Source organism: Mauremys reevesii, linkage group 6, assembly GCF_016161935.1.
Source record: "Mauremys reevesii isolate NIE-2019 linkage group 6, ASM1616193v1, whole genome shotgun sequence".
Classification (NCBI taxonomy): domain Eukaryota; kingdom Metazoa; phylum Chordata; order Testudines; family Geoemydidae; genus Mauremys; species Mauremys reevesii.
The window spans coordinates 21,747,775-21,767,193 of NC_052628.1; the positions used below are offsets into that span (position 1 = coordinate 21,747,775).

The 19,419-nt window shown below is 41.9% G+C and overlaps 1 protein-coding gene across 8 annotated transcripts in view; it reads right to left on the reverse strand.

Annotated features, from left to right (window-relative positions):
- PDZD2 (PDZ domain containing 2) overlaps positions 1–19,419 on the reverse strand; it is a 192,568-nt gene that overhangs the window by 84,152 nt on the left and 88,997 nt on the right. For 7 of the 8 annotated variants that reach the window (XM_039544185.1, XM_039544183.1, XM_039544181.1 and 4 more), the window contains exon 2: positions 9,183–9,606. In XM_039544185.1, the coding sequence (XP_039400119.1) occupies positions 9,183–9,606 (424 nt within the window). Of the gene's footprint in view, positions 1–9,182; positions 9,607–9,833; positions 9,850–19,419 lie in introns of those variants that run through there. The other variant, XM_039544189.1, reaches the window with a different exon arrangement.

The window sequence follows — 19,419 nt, forward strand, 5'->3', positions numbered from 1 at the left end:
CTGGTCTCTCTGGAGCCATTTTGAAGATCCAGCCATTAATGTCAACTACGCAGGTTTGACAATATGAACTTTCAGTGTCTCAGGAATATGTAGTAACCAACAGCACATCCCCAACTGTGATTCAAGCCAATGGTTTACTCTACTGTTCTACACTGATGTTGGTTTAAGAGAATTTATCTGTATAATTTAAAGAGCTGAGTTGTTAAAATGGCTGCCTTGATGCTTAATATCTCAGCAAGTTTGGTTCATTAGGGGGAAGGATAGCTCAGTGATTTGAGCATTGGTCTGCTAAACCCAGGGTTGTGAGTTCAGTCCTTGAGGGGGCCATTTAGGGAACTGGGGTAAAAATCTGTCTGGAGATTGGTCCTGCTTTGAGCAGGGGGTTGGACTAGATGACCTCCTGAGGTCCCTTCCAAGCCTGAGATTCTATGATCACTCACTTGGACAGGCCCAAGCTTTTTACTGAAGGATGTATTTGCTTTCCATCCAAAGCAGCAAGAGAAGGATCCTGAGACACAAGGCTTGGGGAATATTTACAATAAATAATTTGGAACATGGATCCACAAAATAGGTATTGCAGATGACAGGATGAAAACTCTGATACTCAAAGCAGAATGACCTCCAGGGAATCATCTCTATTGGCAGACTGGGTGCTGACATCATTTTCTTGGCTGGGGCTTCAAACATTTTATTGGCCATTGCAAGCACCTGACTACATAATCATCCTTTAAAAAAATCTGTTGGAGTCATTTGCTGTCTTGAACTGTCACCACATGGCCTGCGCCTCTTAAAGCTATTCCCCTTTTTTCATTTTCCTTTTGCCCTCTACTGAAATTTTATTCCAAGAGAGGCAAATGGAATTCTCAGCTCTCACTGATCAGATGGTTTTATGCAATGGTATTCTCTGAAAAAAGTGAGACATTTAAAGATTAGGATTCGTTTGTGTTTTCACAAATATTTGCATGTGCTCATTATGTTGCTAGGTTGACATGACCAACTGGCTCTTTTAAAACTTCTTGAAGAAAAATATCACTTATCACAGTGGGCTAAATTAAATATGGGTGCAACTGCACTGAAGTAAATTCTGATACTTATCACAGATATTTGGACTCATTTTGCATCTATTCATATTAGAATTCTGAAAGGATCTTTTCGCTTTATGTAATAATTTCAGTACTGTATCAGAGCAAACATACATAGCTTTATAATAGTGATTTACAACTATAGTATTATAGCACTAAACAACATATTGTGCAATATCAATAAAGTCAGCTTAGTTTCAAATATTTTCACAGAATCATTCATGCATAAAACCATAGGAACATACGTTCAGCTAAAGTTATGTCTTCCATTCTGGAAAACAGTAGTTATGGATGTTTATCCATATTTACCACCAACACTCACGTAAGGGCAGAAATCTCTCGCTTTAGATTGTATACATTTTGGGACCAGGACTGTCTCTTACTAGGTCTTTGTACAGGATATACCATAATGGGGCATCAGTCTCAGTTGGGACCCCTAGGCACTACAGTAATACAAATAATAAGATGCATGCAAACCATACCCACTCCTGTACCACCTATCTAGTTACTCCATTTCTAATGACATGAGCCATGGGTCAAGAAAAAGCATTAACACTTTCTTGTCAATAATTGCTACCAGATTACATCTGATTCCTCCCAAAAGGGCTTTGGTGCACGCTAAGTCTAGAACAAAAGGCATTTATCATTTAGATTAACGTGTGATGGATCTGCAAAGCAGGGGACTACACCTCTCGCCAGCCCCCTCCTTGCTGTACATCTCCTACTCCCTGACTAAGCTGGGACTATGCTTTCCATCAGCACCCTGCCCACTGCACTCTCCTTCTCCTGGTCTAGTAAGTAGAAAGGTCCTGAACAATGACGTGGCTGCACTCTGCTTGGGAGTGAGAGCCACAAGGCATCAGGGAGCAGAAAGAAGCCCCAGGAACTGTGGGCTGAGCTGCATGTGGGACAGGCTCTGATTGCCGGATGTCACAGCTGGGTACAGGTCTGTGAGGGACTTATGGGAGAGCAGCAATGGCTGGGAAAGGGACCCTAATGAGAGACACTACCTGAGCCTGGCCTGGAAACTCACAAATGCTTATTTGTTTGAATGGAGACTGGACTGGAGAGGCTTCTCCAGGCACTAGGCCTGAAATGCTCTAACTCTCGACCTGGCTGCCCCAGGGACCCAAACAAGAACTGATAGTGCTCACTTTGAACTGTAACTGTTTAAGTCTCTATACCTGGGGTATCTGCAACCTTTCCCTTCCCTGAGAGCCCTATTAAAATACCCTTTCCCTTAGTCATGTGTCTGAGCGGTTATTGGGACCCACCCAGAACCAGTGCCTGCAAAGCCTAACTACTGAAGCACCTACAGTACTTGCCTTGAAGTGAGAGTACACTTGGCATGCTACTGGCACCCTAGGTATTTGGGGCATAGAGTAACCTCAATAACTGCAATTCTTTAAAATGCAAAACTGCAGTTACCAAAGCTATAGCTTTTACCTAAATCTATGCAAAGAATGGAAAAGTTTGGAATAGATTAATAGAAATTTAGTAGCAAGGGAGACTTCTCCAGTAAATCTGTAATTACTATTGTTTTAAGGGAAGATGGAAACTGACTGGCTACAAATGAATCATTTGCTGTATCAGGAGTAGTATTACAAAAGTGCCTAGGGGTCCCATCCAAGATCAAGAGCCCATTGTGCTAGGTGCTGTACAGGCACACTGTAAAAGACAGCCCCTGCCGTGAAGAGCTTGCAGTCTAGACAGACAAAGGAAGGACATTTTCATCATAGTCCAAGTTAAAGCTTCGAGACATCACAACAGCAGCTAAAGAAGCCCGAAGATTCACACTGAAGACAGCTGGAAGCTAATGCAAAATAAATCACATTACGATAAAAAGAATAAAAGGCCCCCGAACAGAAACAGCCTGAGAGGAGATCTTTAAACAGCTAAAGATGTCTATGATGAAAAACTAAAAGCCAAGTTACTTATGCCTAAAATATGCATCGTATAAATACATAATAATCTTGATGAAATAATAATCTCCAATTAGGTTGCCAAAAAGCTATTGTAAATCAACTTAGCTCCATCTGCTTCAATAGATCTATGCAGGTTCATACTAGCTAAGGATCTGGCACAGAGTAGTTTTTCAGTTCAGTAAAATAGGTTGATTAGAAATTCTTCTTTTTTATTATTATTATTAATTATTATTATTCTTCTTCATCACTTCATGCCTCTCTTTCTTGCTGCTAGACTGTATGTTTAGCCTACTCTTGTGTTTGGCCAAGTGACGATGCCTTTCCATTACCCAAAATGTGCAAGGCAAACTGCAGTACTGTATTTACAGATGCTAAATGACAGAAAGCATCACAGCAGCTGTCAAACTACAAAGTGAGGCATAATTCAAAGTCCTTCAGCTTTTACTGAGACAAATAATTTAAACAAGGAAGCAAATAATATCACAGAATGTAGCAAACAGTTTGTCATAAAATGAGCCAACTAAGCTATAGGTACCATGATAAAAATTGAAGATGTATTTCAACCAGTCTGATTTACTCATGCATATTAAGACAATAACTTTCCACAGCTAAAATATGATCATGTAGTCTCTACTTCATCAAAATCTGGTGAATCAGCTGCTCATGTAACTACTGCTCACTATATAATACTTTGCATTGTCAATACATAGCACCTTCTGTCCAAGGATAGGGTTGCCAGGTGTCTGGTTTTCGACGAGAACACTTGGTCGAAAAGCGACCCTGGTGGCTCCAGTCAGCACCACTGACCAGGTCGTTAAAAGTCCAGTTGGCACTAGGCTGGCAAGCTCCCCACCCAGCTTCGTGCGGCTCCCGGAAGCAGCCAGCATGTCTCTCCAGCTTCGAGGCATAGGGATGGCCACGGGGGCTCTATGTGCTGCCTTCACCCTGAGCACCGGCTCCGCAGCTCCCATTGGCCATTGCTTCCTGGGAGCCATCTGAGGTAAGTGCCACCCAGAGCCTGCACCCCTCATCCCCTCCCATACTCCAACCCCTGCCCCAGCTCTGAGCCCCTTCCTGCACTCTGAATCCCTCATCCCTGGCCCCAGCCTGGAGCTTCCTCCTGCACCCCAAACATCTCATCCCCGACCCCACCCCATAGCCCATACCCCCAGCCTGAGTCCTCACCCCCCCGGCACCCTAACCCCCTGCCCAAGTCCAGAGCCCCCTCCTGCACCCCAAACCCCTCATCCCGTCTCACCCCTCCCACACCCCAACCTCCTGCCCCAGCCTGGATCCCCCTCTCACACACAGAACCCCTCATTTCTGGACCCACCCCGGAGCCCGCACCTGCTCCCACACTCCAACCCCTGCCTGAGTGAAAATGAGCGAGTGAGTGAGAGAGAGTGAGTAAGAGCGGGCGACAGAGGAAGGGGGGGATGGAGTGAGCGGGGGCGGGGCCTTGAGAAAGTGGCAGGGCAGAGGTGTCTGGTTTTCTGCAATTAGAAAGTTGGCAACCCAATCCAAGGATCACAAAGCATATTACAAATATTTATGAATTAAGCTTTTCCAAACCTCTGGGAGATAGGAAAGCATTACTGTCCCCTTTTTACCATCTGGTAAACTGACTTGCAGACAGGTTAAGTCACTTTGATACCTGAGCCCTGAATAGAATCCAGGTTCCCTGGGTCCCAGTCCTGTTCTTTAATCACCTTCCTCTTAGTAGAGCACCTAATCAAGCACATCTTTTTTATATCCTCCAACTATAAACACTAGTTGTGCGTGAAGATTTCAATCTCACCTTAACCCACAATACAGAATAGGGACATTTCAGTATTTTTAAAAGCAATGAAGAATTTTTTAAAAAATTTGAATTTTCAAAAGGACTTTAATCTCTTAAATGCCTTGAGAGAATGTAACCAAGGAGTTAGTTATTGCCCATTCTATTCTTCAGTACACTTCATAGTCAGTCCGATTTCTTTATGGTCTCTAAAGGCCTGATCCAGCTCCCACTGAAGTTCTTCCATGAACTTCAGTGAGAACTGGACTGGATCTGAAGTCACCTTCACTAAATATACTCAAGATGCAGAGTCAGAATTCTGATCTCCCTCTCTTGCACCATTTATATTTACTAGTGTCCCCATGTTTTTCAGGCACTAGAAGGCTAAAGATTAGTGTAGTTCTTCTTAAAACACTGCATTAAAGAAGTCAAGTGACAAATTGATGAGTACTACCTGTCCTAAATACGGCTACAGTGCTACCAAGTAGCCAAAACACAACCAGTCACCCTGGCCTTTATTTGACCTAGGAAGCACTTTTTCAACTTATCCCACCAGACCTTTTCTGCATTTATCTTACCTCCTTGCCTTTTGATTACTAACCCCCAAAAACCAATCTTCCTAAAGTAATCCCTAGAAGATGTAGGCTCAGAAATGTCAATATTTAACTTCAAAATTTTCACAGGATGTGACAGATTGTTACTTGGGCTCATATATTGATTATTCTTAATCAATACACACAACTCCTATTGAAATCAAATTGAGTCCTTTCATGGATCAAGGGCCTTCCAGGGGGCCTGAAGGTGCTAAAAAGCTCCTGCCAGATAGATTTAGTGTATTTGTTTTTAATTTAAATTTTAGAAATATTCTTAGAAATTATAATTGTTATATAAGGGAAAGCAAGGGGATATTTACGAATAACGTTAAAATACAGCACAATTTACTAGCTTATTAAATATAAATAAATTAACTACTGATTCAGTGGTACAGTATTTCTTTAGTTCTGCCTTATAATTAGATTGCTTAAGAGACTAGTATGTTTATCTAGAGAAGATGCTACATGTAAGAGCTGTACCCATACATCTAAATCCATCAAACTCTAAATGTGAGACCAGTAGCTAAAATGAAGGACGCACAAACATAAGAACACAAGAACATAAGAATGGCCATACTGGGTCAGACCAAAGGTCCATCGAGCCCAGTATCCTGTCTACCGACAGTGGCCAATGTCAGGTGCCCCAGAGGGAGTGAACCTAACAGGTAATGATCAAGTGATCTCTCTCCTGCCATCCATCTCCACCCTCTGGCAAATGGATGCTAGGGACACCATTCCTTACCCATTGTGGCTAATAGCCATTAATGGACTTTAGTTCGCTTTTAAACCCTATTATAGTCCTAGCCTTCACAACCTCCTCAGGTAAGGAGTTCCACAGGTTGACTGTGCACTGTGTGAAGAAGAACTTCCTTTTATTTGTTTTAAACCTGATGACCATTAATTTCATTTGATGGCCCCTAGTTCTTATATTATGGAAACAAGTAAATAACTTTTCCTTATTCACTTTCTCCACACCACTCATGATTTTATATACCTCTATCATATCCCCCCTTAGTCTCCTCTTTTCCAAGCTGAAAAGTCCTAGCCTCTTTAATCTCTCCTCAAGAGGCACCCATTCCAAACCCCTAATCATTTTAGTTGCCCTTTTCTGAACTTTTTCTAATGCCAGTGTATCTTTTTTTAAATGAAGAGACCACAACTGTGTGCAGTATTCAAGATGTGGGCATACCATCGATTTATATAAGGGCAATAAGATATTCTCTGTCTTATTCTCTATCCCTTTTTGAATGATTCCTAACATCCTGTTTGCTTTTTGACTGCCGCTGCCCACTGTGTGGACGTCTTCAGAGAACTATCCACGATGACTCCAAGATCTCTTTTCTGATTAGTAGCTAAATTAGTCCCCATCATATTGTATGTATAGTCGGGGTTATTTTTTCCAACGTGCGTTACTTTACATTTATCCACATTAAATTTCATTTGCCATTTTGTTGCCCAACCACTTAGTTTTGTGAGATCTTTTTGAAGTTCTTCCTGGTCTGCTTTGGTCTTAACTATCTTGAGCAGTTTAGTATCATCTGCAAACTTTGCCACCTCACTTTTTACCCCTTTCTCCAGATCAGTTATGAATAAGTTGAATAGGATTGGTCCTAGGACTGACCCTTGGGGAACACCACTAGTTACTGCTCTCCATTCTGAGAATTTACTATTAATTCCTACCCTTTGTTCCCTGTCTTTTAACCAGTTCTCAATCCATGAAAGGATCTTCCCTCTTATCTCATGACAACTTAATTTATGTGAGAGACTTTGGTGAGGGACCTTGTCAAAGCCTTTCTGGAAATCTAAGTACACTATGTCCACTGGATCCCCCTTGTCCACATGTTTGTTGACCCCTTCAAAGAACTCTAATAGATTAGTAAGACATGATTTCCCTTTACAGAAACCACATTGACTTTTGCCTAACAAGTTATGTTCTTCTATGTGTCTAACAATTTTATTCTTTACTAAAAATAAGTATACAGCAATCTTGTGCTAGATAGTTTTGACAAACATAATTTTCTTCAGCTTCTGTTCACGACTCAGCATTCCTGATATGTGAATATGCTAGACTTATACAAGAGGCATTTGAATATGTGTGTTTTGCATTAAATATTCAGTTATTTCTCATATTCTATATCTGTTCTGAACTTCAAAAAATTACTTTTTCAGACCAAGATGTCTCAAAACTTCAAAATAAGTTAGAATTAATAAGTGGCTCAAGACCACCAGTCTTATTTGTAATGTAGTGGCTTCCCACCTCTCTGAGCTAATCTCTAACACTCTTTATTACTCAGAAATTCAGACACAAACCATATTCATTTAGAAGGCATTTTTAAATTAGCCATATTAAAAATCATGCTTAAATTATGTTCTAAATTGACAGGGAGCCATAAAACTGTGCAGGTCTGGATCTTTCTGATCCATATCTTTTCCTTTTAAAAAGAACAAACAAAATTATACAGAGTTTAAAATTATGAGGTTTTTCAAACTTTGCAGATAACATTTTCCTCGTTAAACCATAGTGAATTTAATGTATAGAATCATAGACATGTAGGAAAGGGTTGGAAGGGACTTCAAGAGGTCATCTAGTCCAGCCCTTGCACTGAGACAGGATCATTTGATTAGTTGACAGGACGAGAGGATATTCTGACTTAGTTGGCTTTAGGAATATTATTATTCTTTTATTGGATTCAGCTTTCCTGGTGGTTTCACGTTTGAACCAAGAGCCCCCTAGTAAATATGTAATATCAGCAATCATTAGTTTGAGCAGCATGTTTGTGCCACACTTCCCTTCACTGGAATTTAGCAATATGAAATATGACTGCATTAATATATTACCAGCTTTGAACTCTTTAAACAAAAACAGCTGCCACAATAAGTCCCAGCCTTAGCGCAGTAGTATTCACATGTTTAGTCTATCAGTTTCTTTAGGAAGACTGCCAAAGACTCAGAGCCTTGCAGTGACATCTCTTCTGGTGAAAGCTGTATGTGAAATCTGATCAAGACTTGAGTGATTTTTCTGGGTCCAGAAACGCTAAACCTCTAAGGTGTCTCTCATGTTTTGTTGCCATATACTTCTACTCAAAATCACAGGAGGAGCAGTAAGAAGTCCCTTACCTTAGTCTGATAAAACACCACAGAGCATCCATCTCCTAAGCATAGTGCAAAATATACAATAAAACTTTCCCACAGCCACTGATCAATGTCTAAACGATTTTTAAACACAAACTAATACATGGGCTCTCTTTAAATGTTCACTCATTCAGCATGACGATGAATGAAGATCTTTAGTTCTAATTTAACCATTAAAACTAGTCTCTCCTACAGTTTGGCTACTGCCACAGCAGCCTCAGAGGCTCATCACAAGGTTGAAATGCTCATGTGCTGTTTATTACTTGTGCCGCACTGTCATGGGGGCATCGCAAGCACAAACTGCTTCCTGCTGAATAAGAGCTCTGGGGTGATAATAACTTGATCCGCCCTGTTGAATCAAGGGGTCGTCCCCTTTCCCACAGCCCTGTTTGGGACTATCTGAGGAAACCTTTATTCACTCTCCTCCCCCAACTCAGGTCACAAATATAAGCAGCAGTTCTGAACACAATACTTAAACCTCTGCTCCCTGCCCTGAAGGATGAAATCCTACCAGTTAGTTCGGAGCAAGAATCTGAGGTTGTGAAAAGAAGGTTGCACAGTGACTCTTGAGATGTGCGGCCATTTTATTGAAACTAATATGTGTATTGGAACCTTCAATTTGCTCGAACAGTCCCTGCCTCTTTCTTTAAAAAACCCAAACCAAAACACTTACCTGTGTAGGCAGGTCACTTGGGTTAAGGTCTGGCACCTCACCATCTGAACGGCGAGACCTGTACCGTCCCTCAGGGTCTGCATTTCGAAACCGATCCTCTCTACTGCTTGCCGCTTCAGATGCCTCTGGGTGTGAGCCATCAACCTCCATAGGCGTGTGGTGTCCATTCTCCTGCTCTGAATTCTGGCTGTCTTTGCTTTCCTTGCTGTCCTTACTAGCTGGAGTTCTGGTAATGACCCCAAACTTTCTAGTTCTTTTCCCATTTTGAGCGGCTCTGTCACTTCGCTCCGAGGTAGGCTTTGCTTTGGGTTCACAGCTGTTGCTGTTGTTGCCATTTGATGGAGGAAGAGGGGCTTTGCGCTTAATGCGACGGAACATGATCAGGTAGACAAAGCCGCAATTCCAGCACTGATCAGCCAGGTAGCTGCGAGCAAGAGAAAAGTTTGGATTATAAACAGATTGTCCTATAAAGTTGATATTGCAAATACAGTCAACACAGGTATATATTTCGCTAGGTATTGATGCACTTTCTAACATGATTCTTTGCCTAGCTAAATTGTTACCAAATGCAATGATACAGTAAAACACTTAGAAGCATCAGCAAATGATCTCTGCAGTTGATATTAGAAATTGAGAGATGTTCAGACTCACAAGGGAGTTCTGTGCTCTTGCTTCAAATAAGGCTATTTTGCAAACAGTCCTAAAAGGTATGCCATGCTCATGGAGAAAATATTCCTCATCACCAAAATGCTTCTTGCATATGAATTAGAGAAGGTGCATTTGAAAGAGGGAGTATAAAAAAAAAAGAAAAGCCTGGAAACAGGCTAATCACATTTTGGTATTCATGACAACTGGCAAAAACCACTCAGCTGGTCATCTTCCACAATTCAAACTCTCAATGCGAGACAGGTGTTTAGGCAGCACAATGGGATGACAGAGCATAGCAAAAAACAAAGAAAACATTTTTCTTTCTCCAACGGAAACAAAAAATACCATCCAGGCTTCACTTGTGCAGCAGCCCACACAGTGTTTGCATCTGAAACGCAGCCTTTTCCCTGAGATACATATTCACTTTTGGCTTGGGTACATGTGCCCTACCTTGGGGCAAATCCACTGTTTCTGTAAGTAGGCTCCAATTGCCCCGGAACAGCAAAACATTACACTATAAACTACGATGTACCTACTGGGTCCAATAACAGGACAAGGAAATAAGGTGGGTTTCCGTTTATGATGTCTATTCTGGTGGCGAGCTAGGTGATCTGAGCTGTGGAAGTAGCAGCCATAAGTAGCAACACACACATTTACAAACTCTCACTCTCACTATCTGAGTGACGCTTGACATCACTGTATTTCTACTTCAGGTGAAAAACAATCACCTCTATGGAGCTGCACCCATTTATTCCAAGGGTGAATTCGGGCTCTTGTACATTTAGGGACAACATATACCTCAACCTAAATTCTTTAAATATTTGGCTTTCAATCCAAGAATGTAACCAACTGAGAATACAAATAAGCTTGAATTTGTACTTGACATGGTTGTATGAATCCCTTCTGGTAGGTCCTATACTAACTTAGGTTACGTTGCCTACTTTGCTGGTGAAAGCAGAAAATGTTTTCAAGAATATCAAACAAACCATTCGCCAATAGCAATGAACATTCACTAATGTGGAGCTGTTGGTAAACGTACAGTAACATCACCTTCTAGAGAGGTGAAAGTAGATGCCAGTAAAAGGAACTACGCTGTAAGGATCTTTAGATGAAATAATATGGCATTTGCAGATGTGAGTAGTAGTAGTAGTCAGGGACTGACCATCAGAGTCACAGAGTCAAAGAGATTAAGGCCAGAAGGGACTCCAAGATCAACCAGTTTGATCTCCTATATGGCACAGGCCACCAACACCACCCAGCACCTGCACACTAAACTGAACAACCACAATTAGACTAAAGTATTACAGCCCATAGGAAACTACCATGTGCCACAGGCAGAAAGTGGGGGGGACCAAAGTGCACCGATGCTTGAGGCTCCTGCATTGGGAATTAAGTGAGAGATACCCAGACAATTCTGACATGTGGCCTGCACTCCAGAGGAAGGTGGAAAAACTCAAGGGTCCTGCCAAACTGTCGTGGGGAAAATTCCTTCCAAACCCACATATGGAAATCAGTTAGATCCTGAGCATGTGAACAGCCAGCCAGCCAAGCACATGAGAGAATGATTTCCCACCCCAACAGACTTGCACAATACATCTGTACTGTTAATGCTGACCAGCTGTGCTGCCCCCCTCCACCGCCATCCCAGCTGCCATCCAGCTGAGCTGGGCTCGTTGCACTGCCAGGGACACTCAGAGGGAGCATGCAGGGGAGGAACATGGGAAGCCTAAAGCCAGTTTATGAGTGAGGAGGGGTTTTTTTGAGTGGCAAGGGTGAGTGATCGAGCGAGTGGCAAACTTTGGTGGTTGGTTCTTTGGTATTTCTCAATGAATGAAAGAAGGGACTGGGCATTGCTGGGTAAGCGGAGGAGGCACGTTGAGATGGAAGATGCAACGGAAGCTGGAGACGGCACAGGTTAGTTGGTAGTTTCTGTCCAGTTCTTCCTTATGGTGAGGTCAGAAAATCCCACCTTCACTACTGGCCCTCGTTAGTAAGGCTCTAAAGGTAATAATAATAAAGGTAATAATTGGAGATATACCAATCCCCTAGAACTGGAAGGGACCTGGAAAGGTCATTGAGTCCAGCCCTTTGCCTTCACTAGCAGGACCAATTTTTGCCCCAGATCCCTAAGTGGCCCCCTCAAGGATTGAACTCACAACCCTGGGTTTAGCAGGCCAATGCTCAAACCACTGAGCTATCCCTCCCCCACAAATACCTCTGATTTTTAAAGGTATTTAGACATTGCTCCACTCAGCACTGCAAGGCCTACATGACTTAGGAGCCTAACTCTCAGTTTCAAAAGTGACTCGGGCATTTACCCATTAAAAGGTCATGGGACTTAGGAGCCCAAATTGTTGAAAATGAGACTAATTAGGCCCCTAAGGCACTTAGGGCCTGCAATGCTGAACGAAACAATGCTCAAATACTTTAAAAAATTTGTGCCTTTATTTCATCAGGGAGACCAATGATTGAAGGAACATGGTAACCACAGGCCCCATCTCCTCAGAGATGGCCCCTGCAGAACAAGATTGAAGAACAATGAGTAAGTGGGGCAGGAAAGTCTGTACTGATAATGGCAATGCCGTATCTTCTCAGTGAACATGCAGAGGACTTCAGTCACCACGATTATAAATACAGCACCTTTCACAAGCACTGTAGTCATTTTTAAAAATAAAAATTAAAAACCATCTTTCTTTCTCAATCGGCTGGAAGTAGGCAACACCGTACAAGAGCCTATAGTAGTGTGGAAAATCTTGGGAGGGTTGGGTCACTAATGCATCCAGAGGAGACTGGACCCAAAGGGTTATATTATAACATACCAGAAATAAAGATATTTTGACGATCAAGTTAAGACTTTTTCCTCCCCCCTCAAATCCAGGGAAGAGGGGCAGTTTTGTTCCAGAGAGTATGGGCTGTCTGGTTTTCACATTTATCTTTCAAGCTCAAATTTCAAGGCAGCCAGCAACGTTGATTAAAATTCATGACTTTTGCTTGCAGCAATACCATTGCCCTCTGATCCATCACATATAAACTTGATAGCACTGCTTTTCCTGAAGGAGAGAAACAGAAGAGTGTCTCCTGCTCTAAGCAGCCTATGGTCTGTTTTTGGCTGCCATGTCATTCACATACCTACATTTCTCTGCATTAATAACTGCATGCTTTTTTAAGCACTGGTAATACAATACTTCCATCAGACAAATATAAATTCATCAACAAGATGAAATGACAGAGAATACAGCAGACAAATACCTGTTAAGTCCAGAAAAAATGTTATAAAATGTATTGCAAATGAAGCAATTTTATAAAGCAAAACAAAATATGATCTCTCTACCATTTTATATTCTTTTGTGACATGTTAGTTTTATTCATAATGTGTAAGATAAACGCTTTGGGGAAAGGATATAATATTCTAAAGGCTCATTTTATAAATATTCAATCCACTGTTGGTTCAAGGATATGCTTAGAGATACAGGGCCAGATTCTCAGCTGGTGTAAATGGATGTAGTTCCCTTGACTTCCATGAAACTACAGTGCTTTACTTTATGAAGATCTGGCCCACATACTCCAGTCATGCAACCTGTAGTAACTCATGTTTCTATGCTCCCTTGATTGCTACAGGGCAGTTCCATGCACGCACTATATTTCTATGAAAGATGAAAACAAGTTGACACAGACGAACAAATGAGTCTCTCTGAAGAGCAATAACCGGGTCAGCAGCCGTATCACGTCAGGAGATGATCTTGTCAGATCTTCCAGGCTTAGGGAAAACTATGTGCTGGAAAAACAGGTGTCGATGATTCAGTAGATGGCACTGTTCATTCTGAGTCACTGTTGAATCAATGCCCAATCAGACCTGTATTGGAAGAACTATGCTGATGGTGCAACACTCACTATCTTTTTGTGGAGATAGACAACCAAGGTCCAGATCACTTGTGGCCATTTAATATAGAGTGACTTTGTTGTTTGTTTGTTTGTTTTGTTTTAAAAACAAGGATAAGATTGTTAATCAAACTCCTAAGCCAAATTTCAATTTAGCTAACTACATTCTGCCTACTTAGCTGGCTTCTTTTTCCTTTCCAGTTTCTTTTCCTGCTTTTGTATCTTTAAGTCTGAGGAAGGCGGAAAATCCCTAAAATTGATCTTAAAGTTGATCTGCTTCAATGCAAGGCAGGAATCAAGGAAGCCTGCCTGCAGAGCTCAGAATGGGCAAAGCAGTAAGTACACTTCCCTATGTCCTGATTGGTATAGATTTGATGATGTCCAATGACAATCATGCTACAGGAAAAACTATCTGACATGTTTTTGGGGGGAGAAATAGGAAAGTTTTTTTTTATTTTTAAAGTATTTTGTGTAACTTAAGACTAATTACATTAACATTAAGATATAATAAGCCAGAAAAGATAACAGTAGACTAACAAAAACATGGAAAAGAAATTAACCTGATCCTACCAAAATGTAATGATTGGTGAGGATCCACAGTGTTTTTTAATTTGTCTCTCTATGAACCTAAGAGCATCCTACGCCAGAAGACAAATAAGGGCTGGATTCAGTAAAGTACCTGTTCAGCTTCTGCACTGCAGAAGCCTCTGCAAAAGTGATGCTGGATCCAAAATTCCACTTGTCAGGGTTTCTAAAGAGCAGAAACCAGACAAACTTTTACTTAATCTGGCACCAGCAGAGTATTAACTGGGTTTTTAAAAATTCAAATACCAGATGGATTTCAGAAAGTCCAAGGTCAGAGTTGCAACGTTATGTGGGGGAGAGGGGTGCGCCTCTTATCACAGATTTGGAAGTACTAGCCTCGACAACATACCACAAGGTCTTCATATTACTGATCTTGAAGAATGCAAGACGTTTTATTAGCGCATAACACAGCGCTGTTAATATGTTACAGAAATAGAATGCTTTACTAGAGCCATATCTGCCCAATTTTCTTTCGCAATGCTGATAATCACCAAATCATTTCAGGATGCGTCTGGCGGGCACGTGGGGCATCTAAATGTATATAGGACAAAATTAGAAAAGCCAACGCACAAAACGAGATTAAACTAGCTAGAGACATCATAAGAAAACATGGCGCCCGCGGGCACCGCGTTGGGGACTCCTGTCCTAAATGAAGCTACCAGTGCTGCAGTGCCACTGCACTGTAGATTTCCAGTCTTCTGCACTGCAGCAAGTGTGGTACAGCAACATATTTTAAAACTGCCTACATGTCGGTTAGTACGGCTTTATTTTGTTCTTTTTAAACAGATGAGTAAACTGAGGCAGAGAGGTTAAGTCCAAATTATCATAGGATAGCTGCACAAAAATCAGGAAGAGAACCCAGCACTGAGACACTCTGGTGATGAACACTACAGAAAACCCTAATAGGAATTAACTACACAGAATAAATGAACCCAGGTATCCTTGCTCCCAATTCAAGAGCTAGGACATTCTCTGAGACATCTACTTTGAAACATCCTTGTCTTCATGCTTTGAATTAATGACCATCTGAACTGTTTTCTGACTTGATCTCACTCTCCTAATTCATATTAGCTAGGGTACAATATCAGCATAATAGTCATGAGTAGTAGGGGCTGATATGTTCCTTTCTTTGGGAGAGAAATCATCTATCTGTCAAACTACAGAACCAAAAAACTACAAATGATTAAAACTAAAAGTTAAAAAAAAAGAAAGAAAAAGGTAAAACCAATCACTGCTGATGCACTTTGTGTCTAAGGCAAAGTACAGAGCAGCTGTGTGCAGTTACCTTCCTCGCCGCATGCCTGCCTGTAAGGAGCTGTGGCACTGGTTACTACTACTAATAGGTGTGTAATAATACTCTCTTTCCTTCAGAATTATGAAGGGAACTTCACATCCATTACCTTCTATGACTAATGTGTTTCAAACTCCTAACTCTCAATTCTCCCTTACACCACTGAGTTGATTATTGATATTATATAAACCAAAACAAGCCGGGTTTATTCCAGGTTCAATGGCATACGTGTGAAGTGTTTGACTCGGAAAGGATATTTTAGGATAAGTAAACAGAAAGCATTCCCAGACTCGACAAGCACATGGTGCAATGAACTCTCTGTCTCATCACATTTGTTAAAGCTGTGCAATGACACTTTCATAAACATCAACGGTCACACTGAGCCATAGGAGAACCAAAGCAGACTCAGCAGCCATCAGAAAACATCTGGGTTTCTTTTACAAACAAAATATTTAAAAGTATGTTTATTGTCTAATAATAGTGCTCTTTTACATTTATACAGGGCCTTTCAGCCTGATTGGATGCCAAAATGCTTTACAAACAACGCTTTACAAACTGTATACACACTGATATCTAGCCAGCTGGCACAGAGTATGTTTCACAAGAGTGAGCAAGGAGGGGACATTTTGGCCAAGGAGACTGGATTTCAAACCTTTACGCAACGTGCCATGGGACCTATAATGTCCAGTGCAGCACAGACAGGGCACTGGTTTTTGTTCTCTCCTAAAAGGCTGCCACACGGTAAACTGCTTGAAACTCAGTGTTCTCTACCTTGGAAGGATAAAGGGCTGAGTAGATCCTGACAAGATTCAAAGTTGTGGTTTGAGGGGTATTTGAAGCTGTGTCTGAGATCAACAGATCCAAAGGGCAAATTATCTAAATTGTCTATCACATAGGAGTAGGGGAATGACTGATGATAGTAAAATATTGCCTGATCTAGCTGTGAGCATCTAACACAGAAGACAAGAAGCCATGGAAATATACAGCTGCTTACGACAAAGTCTTTGCATCTCAGGGCAGTGATTCATGTCATCATTAAGGTATGTTACAACATGAAACAGCCAGTCCAGAATAGCCCTGAGCTCCAAGAGCCTGGCTGGAAGAACAGATTGAAGTTGTGATTTTAGCTCGACAGGAATCAGTACTTCCCTGGCTGATTGGGTCACGCCCCCTCGTAGGCCTGTATCACGACCTTTACACACACCCCAGTTGTCACCTTTCATCTTTGCAACTTCCCGTGGGCAGAATTTCTGTCTTGCAGCTTCCTCCATGATTTATATGGATAGAAACCAATGTAAGATCCTTGCGTGAATCTGGCCCCTGAATTAACTTAATAAGATGACCAACAGGCTAGTACATAACAATAACAAACGAGGCAAGCAGTTTCAACTCATTGTCACACTCAACAAGCCCTTTCCTGTCTTAGATGCTGTGTGTGTGTGCTGACATATGGAAAAAGAGATGTCATATTTTCTACCTGCATTAATAAGATGATTAAAAAAATGTAGAAATAACATGAGAGGGTCAATCAACAAGCTGAGCTGTTCTAAAAATATCGATCAAGTTAATTCAAATGGCCGGGGGCAGGTAACAGGCTCCCACTTCCTTTTGATAAGCAATTTTGAGACGACGACGACTTGTTGCCAAGAATAAGCAACATTTCCCACAGTCTCACATCAGCGGTGGCTCTCTAAACAACATTGGTTTTCTGAAAAGCCGAGGCTTGTGCACCGCGGAGAACAAAAACAACTTGAATTCACAGTTTTATAAGTCTTTATGGCAAATTATTCAACAACAGCTTTACAAAAAGGGAATCAGTGAGTAATCAGAATAAAGCTACTGAATTTTAAGAAAATACTTGTAACTTAACTTTCAGAGGGGCAGTGTTGTCCAGTAGTGAACTGACATGCCCTGAATCCCTGGGCAATGACTTAGCCTCTTTCTGGCTCAGTTTCCCCATCAATAAAATGAGAATGATAATAAGATAATAATGCAATAATAATGTCCCGGAGCTGAAACCTGTAGGAGCCAGGTTTTTCCTCTCTGTGTGGACCAGCTGTGGAATTAAATTCCCACCAGAAATACATCATGGCCACTTCTGGAATGAGACACCACACACATCTGTTTGCACAGGTATAATGAACTGAGAAAATGTCTTTACAATTTATGAGACTAGGATTCCCCCTCACAGCAGACCAGGAAAGGGAGCTCACTAGGATCTGTGACAAAAGGTTCACCATTGAAGGTCAAATACCAAGGAGTTGGCTACTTGGCTACATTCTGTGGGCTGCAGAAGAGAGCATGTTATACCTGCTCCTTTTACTGGGAAATCAACTTTAAGCCTTGCAAAATGTGACTAGATAGCTTACATAGTGCTTCACATAATTGGGTAAGTAAGGTGGTTTCTGGGTCACCTCCCCAGGGGCTGCATCATCTGCCACCAAGCACATCCACAGGTTGCGGATAGCAGAACATCTGAAACAGCAAATGTCCCTCACTTTCTAGCTCAAGTAGTAAGTCTGGGTCACATCGGGTGGGTGTAGCAGTGAATGCCTGCCCTGCTCCTGCTCCAGTGTGTGCATACTGCAGAGTGAGTGTGCCAAGGCGTTGCAGCGGTTCTCACTCCACACTGCACCAGGGAGCAGTGGATGGCAGGAGCAGGGCATGCAGCGGCTGGCACATGCAGCTGCTGCCATGCCAGCACCATGGGCAGAAGGAAAGCCAACCACAGGGGCAAAAGGTGGCAGCAGGAGCGATGAGGACTTAGTTCAGGGAGAAGGAACAGGGTTGGGTCAAAAACCTTCTAAGGCTTGGTTTGCATGGGCTTGGGTCCAGGTTGGGCCTATAAATTAGGCCCGGGCAGACCTCTAGGATGGATGGTCTGGGTGCTAGCCTGTACCTTAGGAGAGCTAGGTTGAAGTCCCTGACCTGCCACTGGTCTCTTGTCTGACTTTGGCAAGTCCAACAAGAGACAATAGTTCCCCATCTTGCAGGGGTGTTGTGCAGATAAAAATGGTGAGGTGCTCACATACTAGGTTACCAGGGGCCATTTCAAGGCCTTAGATAGAAGTACTGTTTAAGCCAAAATTAAACTGAAAATTGAAAATTTAATGGACATTCTCCCAAAGGTGATGGCCGATGGCTAAATCATGTATAGATCGCAAGTATGAGGAGAACATGGACTGGAATAGTTAATATTAGGAAAACACAATGAGAACATATAGGTCCTTTCTTTCCCATCCACATTGTAAAAACGTTATTTTAGAAGTGTTCTTAGTGCTCATGAAATGTGCCAAGATAAATTCTGGAGCCCTCTGCTTAGCCACTTAACATAATGCATGGGCAGAAGCAACACAAGCCTCTTCCACACTGCCACACAAGTGTGATGGCCAAGAAGTCCAGGGAGTGCCTCCCGGAATAAGATGTGGGAATCTCTGCTTGAAGGTGCCAATCGTGATGGTAACAGATTATGTCATGTGGACACAGAGCCCATAGGAACTGCACTATGATCACCAACTCATTTAATCCATGTAACCAATGTAATCATTATTTTACGCACAGATAGGGGAGTGATTTGCTAAACAAGTCTCAATATTTATTTTGCTGAGATTTTGGGCTTTAATATTGACAAAGGGCTTGAACCTAAAAAAAACAAAACCCCAGCACCCATAAAGGCAATGGGATATGTGGGCCTTCAGTACTTCTTGGGATCAGGCCCCAAAGGAAGATCCCAACAGACAGAAGAATGAATATTCAAAAGGCAAATTATGTTAAATACTTGGTAGGAGGCAAATAGCAGTGTGTGAAAAGCAGGGAACTAACTCAATCAGGCCA